At 37.3% G+C, this 22,607-nt stretch overlaps 1 protein-coding gene across 2 annotated transcripts in view; it reads right to left on the reverse strand.

Annotated features, from left to right (window-relative positions):
• arid3c (AT rich interactive domain 3C (BRIGHT-like)) overlaps positions 1-22,607 on the reverse strand; it is a 79,273-nt gene that overhangs the window by 44,102 nt on the left and 12,564 nt on the right. The window contains exon 3 of one of the 2 annotated variants that reach the window (XM_039650052.2): positions 19,968-20,054. The exons of the other annotated variant lie outside the window; for it this stretch is intronic. Coding sequence (XP_039505986.2) covers positions 19,968-20,054 — 87 coding nt within the window. The remainder of the gene's footprint in view (positions 1-19,967; positions 20,055-22,607) is intronic. 2 annotated transcript variants of the gene reach the window in all.

The raw sequence follows: 22,607 nt of genomic DNA on the forward strand, positions 1-22,607 counted from the left end.
GATAACATGATCAATGACAGGTTTTATTCATTAACACTTGACTTTCTGTCCTTAAGCTGTAGGAACATTTTGTGCCTTTTGCACAACGTACAAAGACCCGCATGTACAACTTTAATTTATATAATAATTGATATACCTCTATATTTTAAACATAAAAACATATATTGTGTTTTTTTAACTGAACATGAATTCCAGTGTCTCTGTATTTGGTATGTCTGCCTTTTAATTTAATTACAAGTTTGTGTAACAGATCATTACTTTATTATTTATTTTTCATGTTTAATCCTAAAAATTTCTATGCTCTCAACTCAATTAGAAATGTTGATAATATTCAAACACCTTAATTCCACAGTTCTAATAAAAATGAAGAGGTTAACAAAATGACAGTGAGCTTGTTTTTACCATATACAACCCAGGAGCCTGAAAAACCACCCATTCTTCAACACGTCATATGTCTATATGATACAACCAGCAATGCAGACGTATGAGGTTTTAACTCTGAAACACTTTCCACTGGGCCCCTTTCATATAATATAAATACTTGTGGGGCAGAGCACCAATGTTCAATGGCCTGCAAATCCCTGCATTGGGCCCCTGTTCACAAAACTACGGAGTGTAGTTTCTATGTTTAATGAGGAAAATACCCTCTATAATATGTCTAAGAGAAACATTGCCCTTGTCGAAAAGAATAACTGGAATAGTGCATATCCGAATTGTGTGATGGCAACCCTACACTCTGATTCCATAGTCAGTCACTCTTGTTTTTGTATCATGCCTATCATCATTTATACTGCTGGATACAGCTGTTCCGTATATGCAATATTGTATTTACAATCACAAAAACAACTTGTAAAGCACTGAATCGCTCTGAATTGTACACACTCTATTAAAACATGTTCCCAAAGCAAATATGTTCTGCTCCACTAATGTTTTAATTAAGTTTTTACTAATGAGAGCCTATAGGCCTTCAAAGATCATTTGCTGCTGTTTAAACCCAGTGACTCTAGGCATTATTAGTGACATCAAAGCCTTCCGCTTTCTGTACATACATGTGTTTTTGAGGCCAGTAACATGACAGCACAGCTAAAGCATTCATTCAGCCTGTCGCTTACCTTTATCTTTTTTTAAGGGTTCACATGCAGCGTAGCCCTGTCAGGAATCATGCAACTCGGATTGGAATATAACGTCTATTTTGAAATGCATTATTATTTTTAAATACATTTTCAGAAAAATAGAATTCAATGCTTTTAAAGTTTACACACTTACATTACAAATTTATTTTATCCCCTCCAGCCCAGCATAAAAGTCAAAAGCCCATTGAGTATGAGTGGGGCCATTGCTTTAGCAGGCAGCTTTAAATTGTCTAATGGTTTAACTCCTAAATTCAGAGGGTGGTTTAATGTGCTGTGATGAAATATTCATTTCTGTGCTTCATACAGACCATTAAACCTAAAAAAAAGAAAGAAAAAAAAAACTGTATGTCTTTATCTGAAGTACACACTGACCTCTGCTTCACTTAATAACACCAACAATTTATACTCACATATTAACCTAGCTGACCATAAATGAGTGGACTTTCATCATATTATGCACTGAATACATGTAAATGTATGCAGAGACAAGCAGAATGGCTTTCGTTTGATACTACTGGTCTAACACAACAATTAGGTCCTCCTGCTTTGTGAATCAGGCCTTTGAATAACAAATAGAAAGTCACTTTAACCAAAAATATCAGGCCAAAAATATAACCAAAAATATCCGGAACATTGTCTTGCATCAGATGGATTGAGTAATCTCCATCTTCAAAATGCCATTAGTAATAATAAGAACAGCAATACACCATCACAATGAAAGCACATTTCATACGTGAAAAATGCAGCAGAGCAGCAAAGACAATAAAGCTCCATGTTGTTTTGTGCATTTCTGTGACAGAGGTTTGAGCTTCATAACGACTTTATAACGAATCACATCCTTATAAAGCATGCCTCACTTCATCACAATTGGTTCTAACGATACATACTGTTTCTCTGGAAAGGCTTACATCATTCCCTGATAAGAAACAGGTATTTTTTTCCTAGCCTGTCACCGAACATATTTATCAAACGGGCACTCTGCATGACCTTAACATACATATTAATGTTCATTTTCTGTGTCAGGAGCTGATTTCAGAGTAAAAAACAAACTGAAATTACAAATGAATTTAAATGAATGAACAGCTGCAAGTACGCCTTCACCCTTAACCCCAAAAACACCACTTTAACCCCCCCCCCCCCAAAAAAGTAATGTGTCTCTAATTAAATTGAAAAAATATGAATGAATCAGAAGGGCTGTACATTTGATCAAAATTGTCTTGGAAAATGGACAACATGGAATTTTGGGAAATATAAAATAAAATAGAAGAAATCAGATTTCACATGGCCCTATACTCATACAACTAAGATGTTTACCTTATTCCAAACAAGGTGCAATTCAACAGAGGCTAACTGACAAACAATGATTTGTTTCTTGTGCATTCAAGTTTATTTTTGCATTTATTGTGGAAAAAAAGAATCCATTCAACACAATCACAAATCAGCTGGTAAAGGATTGGATTCATTACTATGGAATGCTTTAACTTTATGATCAACGCTCTGTGCTCTTAAACTATTTACCATTCATGTCTACACAGGAAAAACTGGACATACAAATTCCTTATCAGCAGCCTAGATAATGTCTTCTGTGGCTGTGCAGAGGATGGAAACCCTTTGGTCAGCGTTGGAATGTGAGAAACAGTAAATTACTTCAGTCTAGTACCACATCGGCTATGTTAGATTGCAAAAAGCTGCAAGTACGCAGTTCCAAAACCAAAGCACCAACACACTGTGCTTGCCTCTATAATAATGTCATCACAATACACATACTTTTATGGGCTTCTCGCTCTGTGTGTACATAATATAGAAGTTTAGTGTGGAAGTTAGCCAGATGGAGAAGACAATCAGCCATCTAAAGAGAAAATACTGTAATAATATATACATATTTAATATACATCTGTGAGAAATGCCCATTGCATTAAAGACTTAAGTTCAGGAAAGCACAACAGACTTTTCTTCGACCCTCATGTGTATCTTTCAGCAGATTTGGAGAGAGTTTCATTTCTCAAATGAAATCTAAGCGTCATTCACATGAATGGGAACAACCGCAAATGGAGGATGTAAACTGAGGCTACAGGATGAGACGGTGGCTAATTGCACTGCTATAAAAGCCCAAAACAACAATCCAGACCAGAGATTTGGTCAGTTTTCCCAATTCTCCAGGAACCACAGACACACACAGGCGAGTCAAATGCTGCCTGCTACAACCATAAACATGTCCCACATGCTTGATTGCTTCTCAGTGAATACTTAACTTAGCAGTGATAATGGAGGTGTCTAGTCTGGAGGTGCAAACGGGGGATGTTTCTGTGTGTGTGTATGTTGGTTTGGAGGAAGAAGGAATCCAATCAGACTGATGGCTACCAGTGGTTTTTATTTCATGCCTTTGATGTTTATGGTTGGACTCTTTTTTCTTTTTCTTGTTTGGTAAAACTCTACTGTAATTCCCTTCTTTAATGAAGACTTATGATGTTGGCTGCAAAATGTCAGGCACTCTGACCCACCTCCCTCAAAAACTATGTCTGGATCTAGTAAAACTATCCTCTGTACAATACGTATGTTGACGGCAGATTGTAAGATGGCGGCTTTAAAATTCATAGTCCCTATGAAAAATGAAAGTTACATCTCACATTGTAAAAAGCTTTCTGAAGTTTTAAACGATACCCAAACACCTCGGAAGGTTCCACTCGAAACACAGAAGCACTCAGGTCTTCCTCCCTGTCTGGCTCTTCAGCCTGCTTGTTTGAACACGCTCTCACTGCTCCTTATTAGAACACAATAAAAGACAGGAATGGAATGGGAGGCCTCCCCTCTCCCAAAAGAGCACTCAAAGCCCTGGAGATGGAGACCAGATAATTAGGTCTTGGTCTTTGATGCTCCACCATGGCAAAAGGTGAGTTACCGGCTCATTTGTAACACAAAAGTTGGCAGAGCAATGCAGGTTGGAGTAAAGCGAGGGAAGAACAACAAATTGAACGGTCATTTAACTGCATCCCATTGAGGGCCTGACACTGAAACTTCTGGAATGTAAAGGCTAAAGAAAGAAGTCCACTTTTCTTCTGTGTTACCCTGTGGTTTAGATGGTGTCATAAGCCCTTAACTTCTGCTACCACCAACCAAACATTGTGTGCAGATCATTTCTTCAGAAGTACAAAGATAGAGCACAATTCACAGGCAACTGCTCTTTGCTAGAAAACAAAATATGATCGAGAGTGGATTGTTCACTGTATTAATGTGTTTTATTACAATGTCGTTTACTATAATATTAAAAGTTCAAATGAACTGCTTTGGATAGGATGTACATTTTAACAACACATGAAGTTTTTGAAATATAAACATTTTAATTTTTATTCAAACAATAAATATGGAGGAACAGGTTAAGTCAATTTAGCTAAATTTATTTATTGCTTGTTTTTGATAATAAAATCGACAGAATTTGAAAGCTTAGACTTGTAGGCATGCTACATAGTTTTGTTCAATCATCAACTCAAAACAGCATAGGCTTAAAGATTGATTCTTGGGATTAAAGAATCGATATCGGTTCATCAAAATGAGATCCGAGGTAACAGGTATTTTTAGAAACATTTTTAATAACGATTCAATAGGTTGCAAAAAACATGAAGCAAAACCCCCAAATAAATCCTGCTAGTCCTGTGTAGAATTAGATTATAAAACGGCATCCCATTTAAGGGCCTCAAGAGTGACTTTAAGACCTGTGCTGTTGGGGCCTTAAAATTTGTGTGTAAAGCCAATAAATGTCAGAGTCGTAATTAAGAAAATGTGCAGGGCTTTTCTACGCCGTAATCCTGACCAGTGATCCGGTTTTTACTAGTATAGTACCTAAGATGTTCAATGCATGCAAACATATCAGAAAACTCAACCAAATCCAAAAGCAGACAAACAAATCAGTGAAGCAGGAATGCAAACTGACAGGCATGCAAACAAATCACAAAACACCAAAAGCAAATCCAAAAACAAACAACTTGACTTGTTAGGACACAAAATGGTTGGTTCAAGTTGCGTGATAAAACAACTTTATTTTATTCAGCGTAGCATTTGAAATTTGATTTCTGATACATTTTTCTTAAAATGATGTTTAAATCAGATATTAGTGATTTTTTAGTTTTACTTTACTTACTGGTTGTTGTTTTTTAGTTGCACAAAGCTGCTTTGTTATAATCTATTTGGATCTTTGTGTGATCTTTGATTTGTTTGCATGCTTCAACTACATTGAATACTATACTAGACCAAAAAAGGCAGAGGGAAAGTCCAAATATTTCACACAAAAAAACTGAACTTTGAAATGATAAACATTCCTAAGCCACGCCTTCATAGCGCCCCTCTTCACTTGCTTCTAGTAAAGACAAAGACCAGCAATCCATAACCCTCCAAGCCCGTGTGTCTCTGCATGTATTTACTCAGATGAACACAGAGGACTCAATGTTTTTCTTTTTCTGCCTCTGCTGACAGGTCCTTCGACAAAAGGAGCCTGCCATAGTGGGAGGTCTACTGTGGTAAGTGGCTGCCCTCGCCTCTGTGCTGTCAGCCTTAGCGACATGTCCGCTCGCCCCCTGACACCCGGGAATAATGATATTAGTGGAGGGTGGAGGAGACAGGACGTCAATGGGCAGATTTGTTCAATTTAACCCCCCTGACCCCGTTCGTCCCTTCAATCTGTCAGCCAGACCCTTCCCTCTCGTGCTAAGCAGCAATACGGGGACAGGAACAGAGAAAGGCAGAGGTAAGAAATAGAAATAGAAGCCTGGAAATGGAAAAAGCAAGCAGAAAAAGAAAAAAGGGAGGGAGAAAAAGAAAATGAATGAAAGTACAAGTAAAAATGCTGGGTTGTTTCAACCCAAATTTGGGTCAAATATGGACAAACCCAAATGTTGGGTTAAAATGAAACTAAAAAAATTACAGTTGAAAGTGAAAGTTGAAATAAATGTTTAACCCAAAATTTGGGTTTGTCCATATTTGACCCAAATTTGGGTTGAAACAACCCAGCATTTTTTAGAGTGTATACTAGAGTTTAACTTAAGTTCACCAAAAATCATTATTCACCCTCATGTTGTTACCTGAATGACTCACTATCACAAATCCAACTGAACTCATTGACTCAATAATCTGTCGAAGCGGTCGAGGGGAAGATTTTCAGTAACGAATCAACTTTTAGCCTGTTTATCATCAAATGATTCAGAAGAATTTGAATAAAGAGCATGTGGATCACTTTTAAGGTACTTAGACATTTTATAGATAGACATATCTCATTAGTTTTAACCACATGATTAAAAGATAATCTCCTTTAGTGCTCAACAAAATATTTTTTTGTGAAAACCAAGATTTTTGTTATAAATAGAAAGTACAACAGCATTTATTTGAAATAAAAATCTTTTGTAGCATTAAAAAATACTGTCCAATTTGATCAAGAAATCAATTTCTTTCAAAAGAATAAACAATAAATAAATAACTTACGGACCCTAAACATCTGAACACTAGTGTAACTTTGCAGCATAATCTACTTAAACAAACTACTGTTCTGAATAAGAAAAGAGAAATCTTGTCCCCATACTATGACTTTTCGTCTATGTTTACTCAGTCAAATATCAAGGCAAGTCAAGTCAAATTTATTTGTATAGTGCTTTTAACAATACACATTATTTAAAAGCAGCTCTTTTCACAAAGTTAATGTTTATAATATCTTCATTTTTTTCTTCATAGTAGAATTTAGCAGATTAGAGCTGAGCTATAATAATATTGCTTGCATTTTGGGACATTACAAGAAATCAAGCATTTGAGATATGCTATATATTTGACCATATGCACAAGTATAATGTATTTAAACGGATAAAGTACATATCCACTTTGGAACAAAATGTAAAAAAATCAGGCAGTAGATATTTGTTTTGCAGTGCATATTGTGAATTATAGTTATGAATAATAGTCTATGCATATTAAGTTAAATATAAAAAATAGAACAAAGACGATTTCAGGATACTGTATTTTAAAGAAACTTTTGTAAAATCCATATAAGTTGTATAGATCTTTATTGGAAAGGATTTAAACAATCGCTTCCATGCTTTTTCAATGAACTATAAACAATATTGCACATGCACCTGTGGAAAAGTCTAGCCTGTCTGTTAAAAGACACTAACAGTTTACAGGCGGTAGACAATTAAAGTCACAGTTCCAATAACTAATGGCGAGTTCAGACTGCATGATTTTAGCCACGATTTTGGCTCGCCGACAGGTTTTGAGAAATCGCCGACAAATGCCCGAAATCACAGGCAAATCGGCGCTCGTTCACGCGAGTGACAATCACGCAGTGTGAATGAGCAAAGACGCGAACTGAGAGAATCACCGACGAGTCTGGACCTGTCGGCGATTCAAAATCCTGCTGTGTGAAAAGTGTTTTGACTGAAAACTACATCGCCGATCACCGGCAGCCAGTGAGAGAGCAAGATACAGAGCAGCAGGGAGTTCGGGGAGGAGTTATAGATCACATATCAACATGATATGGCATTGTTTCAGAAAAAAGCTTCTTCTCGGTCTATTTGGACACAATAAATGGAAGAAAAATTAGTCGAAATTTGGCAGGAGCACTCGTGTCTCTTTGACGTTTCACCAGCTGTACCACAACCGGGTCGAAAAAAAAGTCTCACGTGAGAACTCCGGTCTTGCACGTGTGGTGTCGCGTTGTTTCCTTTTCACATTTCACGTGTGTTTGTTGTGAAACGTAGTTTACGCGCAGCGTGTTAAACAGAGTCTGTCGGCGATTTTTCCTATTGTAAAGTCATGCAGTGTGAAACCTTCTGTCACCGATCAATCGTCCAGTGTGAACACAGCAGTGACTGAATTCTGGCCAAGATAGTGATGCAGTGTGAAAAGAACAGCGACCCGACTACTTTGAAAATCATGCAGTCTGAACTCGGCATTAGGACACCAAGAGACCTTTCTACGGACTCAGAAGAAAGATGCCCAGGCTCCCCGATCACCTCCGTGAACATGGCCTAGTCCTGCTGCAGCGTGACATGAGGACTGCAGATGTGGACACTGGACAGAGCAATAAACTGCAATGTCTGTAATGCAAGGCGCCTAAGACGGTGCTACAGGGAGACAGGAAGGACAGCTGACTTTCCTTGTGTCCCCTCAGATGTGTTTGAAAACTAAACTAGCAAGTGCCTTGGTGGAATAATGGAGTTACATTAATGGGGGAATCTGGCTCAGTCCATGAGGATGAGATGCACTGTAGCACTTGACATACAAGACACCGACTGCTACTTTTGATAGCACCTCCCCCAAATGTTGGTGAAACTTGATTAGTTTATGTCTCAGTGTTGTTCAAATCTTATTATGTTAATACAAATATTTATACACAAAAATAAATTAGCTGGAAAAAAAAGCAGTTGAAAGTGGGAGGATGTTTCTTTTTTTTTTTTTTTGCTGATTATATAACTTTATATATAGAGTTGTGCATAAGAGGAATGGAAAAACACACACAATCAAGTGGAGAATCTGCTCATTGGCCACTCGAACAAAGCGGTGTGCCTTGCTCACAGTGCTTTGTTTGCTTTCTCTCCATTCTTGCGTTCTTCGTTTTTAAAGCATGAATCCTACTCCATGTCTCCAGACATCTGTAAGAGATTGTCTGCATGCTGCTGCAGCACCGTCAGCCAGCTGGAGCCAGGCCAAGTAAACGCTGCCAGAAAAGTCAGCAGGCCACGCGTGTGAACAAACAGTATGGAAAGAGGTCAGAGAAAGTGTTGTGTGACGCAGACCTTGGAAAAAGAGGGGGATTGAAGGGTGGGAGGGGGGATGACAGAGACTCTCGGCACATGAGCCTGCTTTATTTCCCCCATTATGACGGATGGCTTCTTGATTCGACGGCAGCTGCAGCTGCTTTTGGAGAAGCTGAGCAAACATGACACTATTGAAGAGGACTAACTGAGATAACAGCCAGAAAAAAAAAAAAAACAGGAGCATGGAATTACAGTTATGTCACCACTCTGTTGGGCACTATTTAAGGCCAGAGATCGATATGGAGGTGTAGGACAAGAGTACATAAATGTTCACTAGTTGATATGTCCATGTCATATATATATATATATATATATATATATATGGCATATATATACACACACACACACACACACACACACATATATATATATATATATATATATATATATATATATACAGCAGGGGCGTAGCCAGAATTTTTTTTTGGGGGGGTCCCGTCTTTAAATGAGGGGGCAACATTATTTAAATATACTGTATATCAAGTTGATCTTTCCGTGCTTTTTTAAAAAAGTGTAATATTGTACTTTGAGTTTGAGCGCCTGCCATTGTCACGGCATATTAACTCTCACGCAAAGATGAAGATGACGGCGTACGTTACGCGCAACACGTTATATAAACAAATCAAGTCTGAAAATAAGCTGCATTTTACCACACAGCATTTTGATTGGTCAATCTATCAATCCTAATAAAACAACTTTTTTTTTTTTTTTAAGCAATCAGAAATCTGAGGGGACCAGACATGTAAATGAGGGGGCCTAGGCCCACCCAGGCCCCCTCGTGGCTACGCCACTGATATACAGTATATACACATATAAACACACACACACATATTTGCTGAGAAACCCCCTAAATAAAGATTCAAATTCTGATAGTAGAAATTTTGGAAGCACTGTTAATTACAGGGAATCCAAAAATCTAAAATAAACTTAATAAATAAAAAATCTAAAATAAACTTTGTTTATTTCGGGCTTCATAAATAGGCATTTTAATTCATAAAAATGTAAAAACCCCATGAATACTTGATATTTTATCGCTGTGGTCGTTAAAACCCATTAATGAAACAATATCTCTCTGAGATCTGTAGATTATTAGCAGGAACTGATTTGTAGAATTCAGCACTCAGAGTGGATTAGTCATTAAATGTGCTCTTCATGGGTGCCATATGGCTCTAATACACTTGGGTCCATGAACAGTTAATCAAAATGGTAGTATAACTCAGACCTTGCAGATGGAAATGCACATATCCGCCTTTAAACCAATATAACGCTACGTGAATAAATCATAGGTAACCAAAGTGAGGCAGTTGGAAAATGTTCTCTCTGTACAAATAAATAATGCAAAACAATATGATCAAGCAGTAAAACTAAGAAATCCAGACTCATGGATACATGTTCAAAAGATCAAAATGGCCCTGCATGAGACATCAATTGCAGCTAACATTAATTATCAAAACTAACTGTGCTGTATGTGATGTTTATGTTTACTATAAAACGGTAATTATTTTATGACAGGAATAGTTGATATCACTAGTTGTATTAATTTATTATTAGAAAAGTACTAATAAGTGCAATATCTACAGTATATTACACATTCAAAATTATGCCATTTAAAGGGCACCTATTATGCAAAATTCACTTTTACATGGTATTTGAACATAAATGTGTGTTGGCAGTGTGTGAGCAAAACCACCCTAGAATGATAAAAATCCACCCAGTGTTTTTTTTTTACAATCTCAATAAAGCATAAGCACTGTCTCAGAACGAGCTGTTCTAAGATTCGGCTCTTTGTGACGTAGAATTGAGCAAGGGGTTTGACTGACAGTATGGTTGTGGCATAGACGACCTGGCCTCGGTGATCTGTACACTACATCCTCCATTGGTTTAACGACAGCCGGTAATGTCTCCTAGAATCATAAGACATGCATAGTAGTTTTCACTTATTTCCGACATCAGAGCCATTTAAAAAACCACAGTGGGTGTATTGTATTTTGAAAGTTTAAGTGGCGCCCTTCCTTCGTAAATAAGTTTATGTTTGAGTGAATCATTTTCTGACTGACTGTTTTGTGAACGAGGGTCAATTGAAAGCAGGTCTTGCTTCAAAGTTAATCCTCAAGTGTGGATCGTTGTCTAACGTTACTGTTTGTGATCCAACGTCATCTCCAGAAAGTGCATTTTATGATTTTTGAGCAAATAGTAATTTCAGTCGATGTCAGTCAATTCAACAACAAACGTTCAACAACAAAAGTTGTTGTCGTCATCGTCGTAGGATGTCTGTGTATATAATTTAAACCTTGTTTGTAATAATTCATTACATTTATATAGCGCTTTTCTGGAAACTCAAAGCGCTTCACATAGAGGGGGGGATCTCCTCAACCACCACCAATGTGCAGCATCCACCTGGATGATGCGACGGCAGCCATATTGCGCCAGAACGCTCACCACACACCAGCTTACTGGTGGAGAGGAGACAGTGATGAAGCCAATTGGTGTATATGGGGATGATTAGGAGGCCATGATGGACAGAGGCCACTGGGCAAATTTGGCCAGGATGCCGGGGTTACACCCCTACTCTTTCGAAAGACATCCTGGGATTTTTTTATGACCACAGAGAGTCAGGACCTCGGTTTAACGTCTCATCCGAAGGACGGATGAGACTGTAAGTATAGTCTGTAAGTACACGTTTATAAATATATATATATTTGGTAACACTTTACAATAAGGTTTGTTAGTTAACATTAGTTAACTACATTAGTTAATATGAACTAATAATGAATAGCACATATACAGCATTTGTTAATCTTTGTTAATGTTATTTTCAACATTTACTAATACTTGGTTAAAATCTTGTTAACATTAGTTAATGCACCGTGAAGTAACATAAACAAACAATGAACAGCTGTATTTTCATGAACTAACATTAACAAAGATGAACAAATGCAGTAACAAATGTATTGCTCATGGTTAGTGCATGTTAGTAAATACATTAACTAATGTTAACTAATGAACCTTATTGTAAAGTGTTACCATATATTTTTAAAGATATGTATTAAAAACTGCATATATTTTCTTGTTCTGTAAGTTAGCCATCTCACATTTGCCACAGACGCACCTGTATGACAAGTAAACATGACGCAACAGGTCCCTGGCATAAAATGTAATTTCGCTTGTACGTAGCAAATTTTATCACAGTATGAGTATGTAATTTCAAAAAGTTGTGCCAACGTTAGTGTTTGTGTGTGTCTGTGTGTGTGTGTGTGTGTGTGTGTGTGTGTGTGTGTTGCACATCCATAATTTCAAAGGGGACGTGATTACAACTCTATAAGTACATAAATGTATCAAATAACCATACCGAGACGTACTGGTCCATTCTCATTTGTGTTTATTCTTCCGAAGTCTCTTCGTCATCTGGGTCTGATCAGAGACTATTTATATATTCCGATTCAAACATGTATGGCTGAATGACATTGAAAACAGCGGGTCTCTCACTATCTCAGCCCTTCTGCTTACCGACTGCCATAGGTATGCAAGTGACGCCCTCATCCAAAGGCAGGGCGGGGATATGCAGCTCATTTGCATTTAAGGTCGTACACACCAAAACAGCTCATTTTAAAATGGGCCCCAAAAATTACATTTTAAAATGGTTATAATGAATTAACTGTGGGGTATTTTGTGCTGAAACCTTACGAATACATTCTGGGGACACCCGAGACCAATATTACATCTTGTAAAAAGGGGCATAATAGGTGCCCTTTAAATCAAATTTGGGGGTCAAGATTTTCTAATGTTTTTGTGAGAAGCTCACCAAGGCCGAATTTATTTCTGTATGGCAAAGCTGAATTTACAACAGAGGGGCAGGACTATGTCAATCTTTTATTTTGGTTACGTCATATGCCAACCATACGTCAACTTTCATTTGCCCTCGTATTCTGGGAAACTGAATGATGTTGATAGCCAGTGCAGTGATATTGCGTGCTTACAAGTACCAACGAGCAGTATCATCACTGCATCTGTAGAATTTATTACCCAAGACCACCAGCACTAAGTTCATATCACTTTAACCTAAGTAAAATTGGGCTGCGGCCAACACTAGCGAACAAAGAGGGAGCCTGAGCCCTGAATAGATCTGTGATGGATGAGCTTGTGTTGACTGCACTGTGTTATAAGATTTGGTGTGTTTGTGTGTGTGTGTGTGTGTGTGTGTGTGTGTAGTAGAGGGAGAGAGAAAGTGTGTGTGTTTGGTGTATGTATGAGTGTGTCAGGAAGGGGCTGGTGTTTCCCACAGCTTGTGCGTACAGAAGGCAAGGGTCTCTGTCATATCAACATTGCAGCTCCTGTGTGAGCTAACCTTTTATGGTCTTTGACAGCCAGGCTCAAGATGGCTACCATACCACACAGAGCCATCTTTATTGACCACAAGCTAAAGCAGACCACATTACATTAGCCAAACAACCAATCCAACATCACTGACATTAGCGGTATTAGCATTACATGTAGATACTACACAGAGAGGTAACAAACCTAAGCCAGTTCTACAATATGAGCCATCTAAACTTCTAATAACCTGTTTGTTTGGTTTAAAGGATTTGGAGTTTCATTTCTGTCCTTATTGCTTGTATTGTCAGCTCTGGCAGACACATTTTTCATGTAGGATACAGTGAATATCCCTCAGTCATGTCTTGTTTGATTTAGCAGACTGGTGGCAGTGTGTGTGTGTATATGTGTGTGTTTATCGCAAGCTCTGCAATTCATATAATAATGCTGATGTTAACACAATGCCAGTAGAGTAAAAGACGATGAGGCACATGACTGTGTCTACATGTCTAGTCTAAAAATGAATACTCCATCCTCATTTTGTGAAGTGTTTTTTTTTCCTTTATTGATTTTTAAGTGATAGTTCACCTGAAAATGAAAATTCTATCATCATTGATTCACTCTCATGTCATTCCAAACCTGAACCATTTCTTTTTTTATGTGGAAGACAAAAGAAGATATTCAAAAGAATGTCGTACAAACAACATTGGATCCCACTGAATTCCAGCGTGTGAACAAAAAAACAAACAAATAAAAAAATTGTGCATGTTTAAAATATGTTCTTTTATTTTCTATAGAAGAAAGAGGTCATACAGGTTTAGAATGACATTGATGACATGATTTTCATTTTTGGGTGAACTATCCCTTCAGGTGTATTCCATCATTCTAAAAGCTCTGTCAGAAAGGCACACAACTCATCTAATTGCCATCTAGTTTCTAAATCTGTACTTAACCTGCATCTGCAATAGTTTAACTTCATTATAATAACCCAATTTATATAACAGATGATCACGAAGCACACCATAAATCAATGGACATATGGAGCAAGTCTTTAAATGGAAGGAAATCACTAGCTTCATCTCATCAATTCCCTTCACCTGTCACCGATCACAAAGGAAGCATCGCACAGTCACATCACAGCATACGGCCGAGGGGGCGGGGCCTAAACCACACAACTAAGATGGATAAATAATTAAAGGAAAAAAGGTCAGTCCTGAGAGAGAAAGAGAGAGGAAGGGGACTATGAAGGGATGGAGAAGCAGGAGTGGGGAATGGAGTGGGGGAGTGGGGGGGTCAACCTATTAAATTTATGACTCAAAGTGCCACATCATCAGTGGGGGATGCCATTTCCTGCCAGAGGAGGGGGTCAAACTGGAATGGCAAAAGCAGATGGTGAAGATATCACCACAAATTATACCTTCAAACACAACTCTCACGTTTTCTTGTTTAGTGTTTTGGTAAAAAAAAAAAAATCTATCCTATCTGTTTTGTTCCTCTAATGGGTCGGAATGTTCAAAATGTAAAGCTAACCAAAAACATTTCTCTTATTGCTGATATCAGTGGAATCATGATACCACAGACTAACTGAAATATTTAGTGTTAAAACCAATATTATGACAACTTCTTTAGCATTTCTTATTCAGGCAAAAAGAAGAAGTGTAATTAACCATAGTTCTTATTTGAAGACATTGCACCCATCATGCTTAGATCACATATACACCATTTAAATGTTTGGGGTCGGTACGATTTTTTTTTTTTTTTGATGAATAGAATGTTAAAAAGAACAATAAAAAAAGTAGAAATCATTTTGTAACAAAAGCATTTTTTGTCCTTTTAAATACTTTAATGCATGTTTACTAAATAAATGCATTAACAGTTAACACAAAAAAATCCTACTGACCTCAAACTTTTGAACGTTAGCGTATATACAGTGGTAGTAGTTTAAAGCACTATAGTAGCTGAAATGTTATGCATTTACTTGTTATAATCTTAACTATGTCTTTAGAAACCTTGTCACGCTCAATTCTCCTTGTAAAGACCATCTGGAAATGATCTGGTGAACAGCAATGGCCTGTCAAATTTACTGTTTATCATAAAACATTTGTCTAAGCAGATGATACACAGCAGGACCACGACGTATAAGCCAACAAAATGACACTGACAGAAGAGGCCTTTAAGTAACAACTTTACGGCACTAGCTCTGAATTATTGAAGAGAGGGAATATGAGTCGTGGTCAGCTCTGAGGAATCCGGCACATTTCTCCTGCAATCGACAAAGAAGTGGAACAAACATGAGCTTGTCAGAAATACACACTGAAGCTATGTGGAGACACAGTTGAGCGGTGAGTGATGAGGGGTGAAAGGTGAGCACTATATATACACACATCTACACACACAACACACCAACGAAAGACATCACACCTTCCAAAGAAATGCAAATCCATATCAATTTACTCCATATATTTCATTTCAACTGACAAATGCCACACTATCGTACAGGTTTTAAGAATGAGAGGATTGTTCTACCAATCGCCTTACGGGATAGTGTGTGCCACGGCTGATTTCACTAACCCTTTGATCTCCTTAATGATCAATGACCAAGTGAGGAATCTATGCACAGCAAGCCTAGTTTTATGGCGATGAGAGGGGGGTGAGGTCTACAAATAGGTCAAAGGTCATCAGATTCTGCTTATGCTAAACAGAAACGAAGAGTCAGCAAGCTTATGCTAGATTTCACAGAGGCAAATGCTGATTAGAGAGGATCATGTTTCTCTGGGAGCCATCTTAAAGTGACAGTAACATTTTTTTTTCTTGATTTGGAAGTGTTGCAATTCTGACTCGATATTAATAATAAAACATACTCTGACAATATAGATCATTTACAATATTGCTGTTTTTACTATATTTTAAATCAAATGAATGCAGCCTTGGTGAACATAAGAGACTTCTTTTAAAATCCTAAAAAAATCTTACCAGCCCCAAACTTTTGAAAGCTAGTGTGCCTCGCCACGTAAATGTGTACAAGCTACTTCCTCTCTGCTTGTGCTGTACATTTTTATTGGTCAGCGATCACCTCCTGAGGACGGGCCAGATCTAGTGCACAAGCTAAGAAGAATTCACTTCCAGTGGCTAAAACCCAAATTATAGAGGTCTTCACTGGATGTTTCTTTTTTTTTCTCAAAAGGGTTTGTTATTGATCTTTCATCCCCCTTGTGAGCAGCCTTGCATAATCCGTTTCCCTCTTACTTTTCTACACAGTTTATCATGAGCACTGAGGGGGAGAATGGAATCAAGGAAGGAAAACAAATCCATTATCTTGTCAAAATTCTATTTAACTTCATTAGGCCTCATCCTCGGAGAAGTGGATAATGTCCTTGGTTGATAACATTGACCACACTGTTAAAAAGCAGCCAATCACGACTGGACAAGTTTCGACCCCAACAGCTTCATGAATACACAAAAATTATGCATGGCTGCACATTTATTAGTATACAAAAAATCATCAGCACAGCTTTTACTGCTTTTTTTTTTTTTTTTTTTACAGCTTTGACACTTGCTCTGTTGCCCAATTGAATGTGCTATTAGGTAAGAGATAGGCCGGACAAACCAAAGTGAGGATGTACAGCTGTCTAGGTCATCTGTGGATCTATGGCATTATGAGATATATCTGGGTTCTATTGATTTAGTGAGGACTTCAATCAGAATTGACTGATTGCTTCCCCGTACCACTTTGAGGGAGGAAGGGACCAGAAATGATCTAGAGTATTACACGGATATGACTTTAAGCTCTATCAATCCAATTGTGCTCATGTGTATATCAATTAGATACTAGCTGGACTGGCTATTTTAAGAAAACAATTCTCACCTGTGTATCAAATAGAGAGAGAGAAAAAAAGTGTAAGCTAACAAACACTAAAGAAATTTTAAGAAAAAAATACCTTCATATTCTTTTTTTTTATAAATCCTACATACTGTAAACAATCACCGATCGCAGGAAGCAGTATTGACTGATAGAGGTCACTGATAACAACCATGGAGTCTTTTTGAAGCCTTCTTTTTAGCATTATTTCTATGAATGCTCCAATCAGTATTTTAATCTAATCGAATCGTGACATGAGGGTATCGTTACACCTCTAATAACAAGTACATCTCAAAAACTACTAAAAATTAAAAATGTAATTTACTGGACTTCTTAAACCTCATCAAAACATAATAAATGTGTGACAAACATGTTAGTGTTTACTGTTACTTTTTATTTTAAAATGTAAACGCATTTTAACAACAGAACCAGATGGAAAAAAAAAACACAAACCTTATGAGCAAAACGCAACACAAGCTTGTTTTCATTTCAAATATTTCATAGTTCCCTTCAGGCATGATAAATCATCTTTACAGCAACAGGAAAGGAATTGGGTGCAGGGCAAATTCTGTAAAACAAACAATCCCTAGGATCCAGAGGCATCTGATGCTGTTTCAACTATTAATTGTTCTCTGTTTTTTCACTGCCATGGCACCAGCAAGCAGAGGTTTCTTTTACTGGCCTGCAAATCTTTTAGCACGGAGGTGTGGAAGTCAGTTGGAAGTCAATGACATCCATGGCAATAGTACTGAAATGGCTCTTGTTAAATGAGTGAAATGATCAACGGCTTTAAAACAGAGCTGTCTTCTGCATTAAAGCGTCTGCTGTAATTGAGGTTTCTTTCATGAAGGTGGAATGTTGTATCACATGCCTGTGGAATTCAGGCTCTAATTGACCCTTGAATTCATTGCTGGCCATTAAAAACAAAGCAGGCCTTCTATGCTGCATGTGGGTTGTAAACTATGTAGGGCACTGGCTGGTCAGTTGAGTAGCACTTATTCATGAATTCAGCACTAGATTAAATTGGACCTTGATAGTATCACACTTTGTAGTTAGGACAGACATTACTTTGTCTCACAAGTGGCTTGTTGATGCTTTGCTGCTGAATTAATTCTTCCATCAAATAAATGAATCAGGATACATTGAGTGGTTTCATAGGGTTTAAGTAAAAGGTTTACATCTACATCTACCTCTTAAAACATTTAAAGGGGTCATATAATGGTACATGCACTTTTTCAAGTTGATTGTACCGAAATGTGTGTTGGCAGTGCCTGTACACAACCATGATATAATAATAACAATCTGTCCAGTGTTTTTGTTTTAATCTCCTTATATGTTTTATATACATATAAGGAGAAAATTGAGCCGTTCGATTTTGTGACATCACTAAATCAGACGGCCCTCCCACGATTGTTGATTGACAGAAGCGTTTCAACACATCCGCGCCCTGAGTGAGCCGTCATTGTTGATACACTGGAGCAGAACGGCGTCTAAGCGATTGTGGTGTTCTGTTTTTGGGTGTAATAATGAACACATCAGTCATTTTGATGTTCCTAAATCCAAACCGCTGAAGTGGGTGAGTTTTTTTTCGAAGGGCATATTCCCCACGAGCAATGTCAATGCTTTCATGTTTGCACAAATCATTTCTCACCAGACGGCTTTATAAACGAGGATCAGTATAAAGCTGGTTTTGCTAAGAAGCTGCCCCTGAAAAAAAGAATCGGTACCAACTATTCGTGTCCCCGCTGCACCTCCAGAAGAAGTGAGTAAAAATTGTATTAACCTTTATATTCATCTTTGCAAATCGCTTGCACGCTTCACGATGAATGCTGCTAAGGTTTACACTCAGGGTACATTACGACACGTTTTCAAAGTACAACATTCTCAATATAATTCATAATCCCACGATTATAATGATTATTGTGTTATTACAAACTAAGTACGTATAAATCAGTTAACATAGCGTTCGTCCAGCTCACTAAGTTACTCTACCCTGCCAGTCCACAAAAATAGATCAAAGTGACTTTACTTCAACCAACCATTCAGAAACATCCTGTTTGAGCCTTAATTGGCGAACCTCTTTGCGGCCGTCATCTTGTTCCGGGTCCGACTCCGGTTCAAATTGATTCGGTTGCACAGATGTGTCCTTAGAAACTGATGCTGCCATTCTTTCTCCAAAATATACCCTCAACTGTTGTCAAGGCAACACTCCATGTGCGTTGTGTCAAAAAGCTCGCAGAACAGAAGGGCGGGATGAGCCAAGCTCATTTTTTTATTCAGAAAACAGTTGTTTTTGACCAGGTAAAATGAGTGTTTTCTTATAATACTATCGATAATTTTTAAATAAAAGTATATTACAAACTTTTCATTTAGACCCTAAAGAATCAAATTAACTTGTATGAAATAGCATTATATGACCCCTTTAAAGGGAAAGTTCACCCAAATATGAACATTCATTAATAATTTACTCACCCTTACTCACCAAAAGCGTTCCTTATCTATATGACTTTATTTATTCTGTGAAACCTAAAAAAAAGATATCTTGAAAAATGTCTGCTTTTTTTGGTCCAAACAATGAAATCCAATGGGGTGAAAACCCATAAAAAAATATATATAATAATTTTTATTCGAGTGAACTGTCCCTTTAAATGACTTGGGAGAGTTTGTACAAAGATTCCACACTATCGTTTCATCAGACAGAAAAATGGTCTTTGTCTTTAACACTATCATTGAAACAGACGCAAGTTCTCCAGATTGTCACTACTATTTGGTTGGAGGGTTTGTAACAGAGAGGGCTGAGGCCAGTAAAAGGGGGTGTGCGTGCAGTTTGAATGAAGAGATGAGGAATGAGGGGTGGGGGTGATTACTGACCTCCTGAATCAGAGAAGAAGAGCCACCGCCACCGAAAGCAACACTCGAATCTTTCAGCTTCCTTCCTGGCCCGCTGCCTTGGCCTGACTGAACACATGTCAAGGGCAAAACTGAAATCACGGGCTGAGACGTACAAAGAACTACATTTGACTCATGCTAATGAAGCCAGCAATGAAAGACGGCATTTGTTTTAATCAAAGTAAAGGTCACAACACAAAACATTCTGGTGTTAGTTGCTTTAGTACCAGACATTGTACTAACAGGCAAGTGAGTTGGATTAGCCATAACATTTTATATTTGCATCATATTCTCAGACAACAGCCCTTTCATTTTTCTTTCCACCCCCATTTTACCCTTACATACTTCTCGCCGTCTATTCACTTTAAGTTTTTCCTCCATTTTTTTCTTCAGCCCCAAAACCTGCTGCCTGTGCTTCATTATCCAAAAATCTCCTGTGGGATTAAGCAACAAGCTAATTTACTAATGTTACATGTGATCTTTGGCCCTAATGTGTGTCTTTGAATTAGACTGAATGGGTCAGGCCAGAGATTACCCTCCATCTTATAAATGATTCAACTGCTGAGGAAAAGGGTGTTACTACTAGCATTACACTAACAGTTTGTATAAACAGACAAAACTAATACAAAGATGTCAAATAGACTTGATCAATTTGGTTTCAAAATGCTATTCATCTTAGAGAGCACAATCATCAGTTAGAACTGTAAATATTCAATGATGTTCCCAGCAAATTTAAACACGAAACATCTGACACCAGGTCCTAATCAGGTGTGATGCAGAATAGTAAGTAAAAAACAAAGTTGAGTAGAATTCATTTAGTTTTTGATAATTTTGGTCATTTTGTTACAACAGCTTACACACAGCACAGGGAGGCTTTATAACTAAATTTACCAAAAAAAAAAAAAAAGACAAGTAAACAGTCAGTAAGTACAATAAGAACAAATAAACAAATTGCAAACAAATAAAGAGATTAGAATAAAGAGACAAATTAAATAAACGATGCTTTAAGTTTTTCATGTTTGTGTAACTGTAGGCTAGTATTCAAGGTAAGAAACACTACAGAAATTAAATATACTAATTAAATGTAAAAATTACACTAGATAGATTCGTTATTGTAAAAAAAGAAATACAGATTAATGCTTACAATTAGTTACATGGATTGATTTTCTTTTTGCATTTTGTTCTTTGATTAACACTAGAAGTGCCAGAATTCCAAAACTACTAGAACGGCCACAAACGGTCATTTTGACCGTTAGATTCAAAACAGTGTTTATTTCTTTGACGAATAATTTTCGTAATTATTTTCGTCAACCACATTTTTTCAAAGACGGAAACGAGACGATAACTAAATAAAAACTAGGTTTGAATGACAAAAACTATGACGAAAATGTTAGATAGTGATGATATGCGAAGCGGTCAATAGGCTAATAATAATAATAGGACTAGCAGAACTAGTGAACAGCCCATGCAGCAAAACAAACAGCGCAGGACAGGGCAGCAGAGCTCACCAGGATCATCCGATATGAATTGAACATCTGGATCCACCGTGTCTGATGATAGCAGCCGTCTCTTTTTCCTTGATGTGAACTCTGACTCTGAATCACTCTCTGATGATATATAGCCTATAACGCAAGTATTGATAACTGTAGTCTGGTTTTGTTTGCTTATTTCTGATCAACAACTAATGTAGAAATTATTATAAAGCAAACACCACTACAGAGGTGACCGGACGGACCTTTCTGTTGACAGTTGAGAGAGAGACCACGATCAACCGCGGGATATTTAACAAAAAAAAATATCGCGAAATTCAGTGCGGTCAATATGACCATATGGCCGAAATAGGTAAATATGTTCATTTGTTTTGTTTTGCCTTACGTTTACGTAACTTAATTTATATGAAAATCATTTTAAATGAAAATACAGACAATTTTAGGAAAAGTCAGGTACCAGCAGGATTCTATTATTTTTTTCAACAAAGTTATTGTAGATATAAAATTCAAAACGGTCAAAATGACCGTTGTGGCCGTTCTAGTGTTAAAGTAAGATAGCAGCAGGAATATTAGGCTGCTGTGACTTTAAGAGTTTGTGCACAGATCCAATTTACTTTAACACAACATGAATTTTCTCTCAACTATTTACGTTCCAAAACTGACATCATGTTGTGAGTATTTGACTGTTTAAGCGTAATAAGCCACGGAAAATAAGTAAAATTGGTACTCACTGGCTGTATGAGAGGAGGCTTTATAAGAGCGCCACTTGTATAGATCAGTGGTGCAAGTGATTTTGGTGTGAACGCGAAAGTAAGTGACAGGAGGCAGGGGCGTTTTAATTCACCGTCGGAGAAAAAAGAGTGTGAGAACACGCAGCTGGTGTCAGTGTATCAATAAGGCTGAAAAGGGGTTTTGAAACCATTTCAGATATTTCAGTATCGATACATATTGAAATATAAATATTTTTGAAAACACTAATTCTGCACAATTTGGCCAAAAATGTTGTGATTATATATCATAATAATGATGATTATAAAATGATTATTATTACTACTACAGTATATTGCAGTATATTGCAGATATGCTCACTGAATATAAACCCAACAGATCACTCAGATCATTAGGATCACAT

The sequence above is a fragment of the Pimephales promelas genome, chromosome 4 (genome assembly GCF_988280905.1).
Source record: "Pimephales promelas chromosome 4, fPimPro1.hap1.1, whole genome shotgun sequence".
NCBI lineage: Eukaryota > Metazoa > Chordata > Actinopteri > Cypriniformes > Leuciscidae > Pimephales > Pimephales promelas.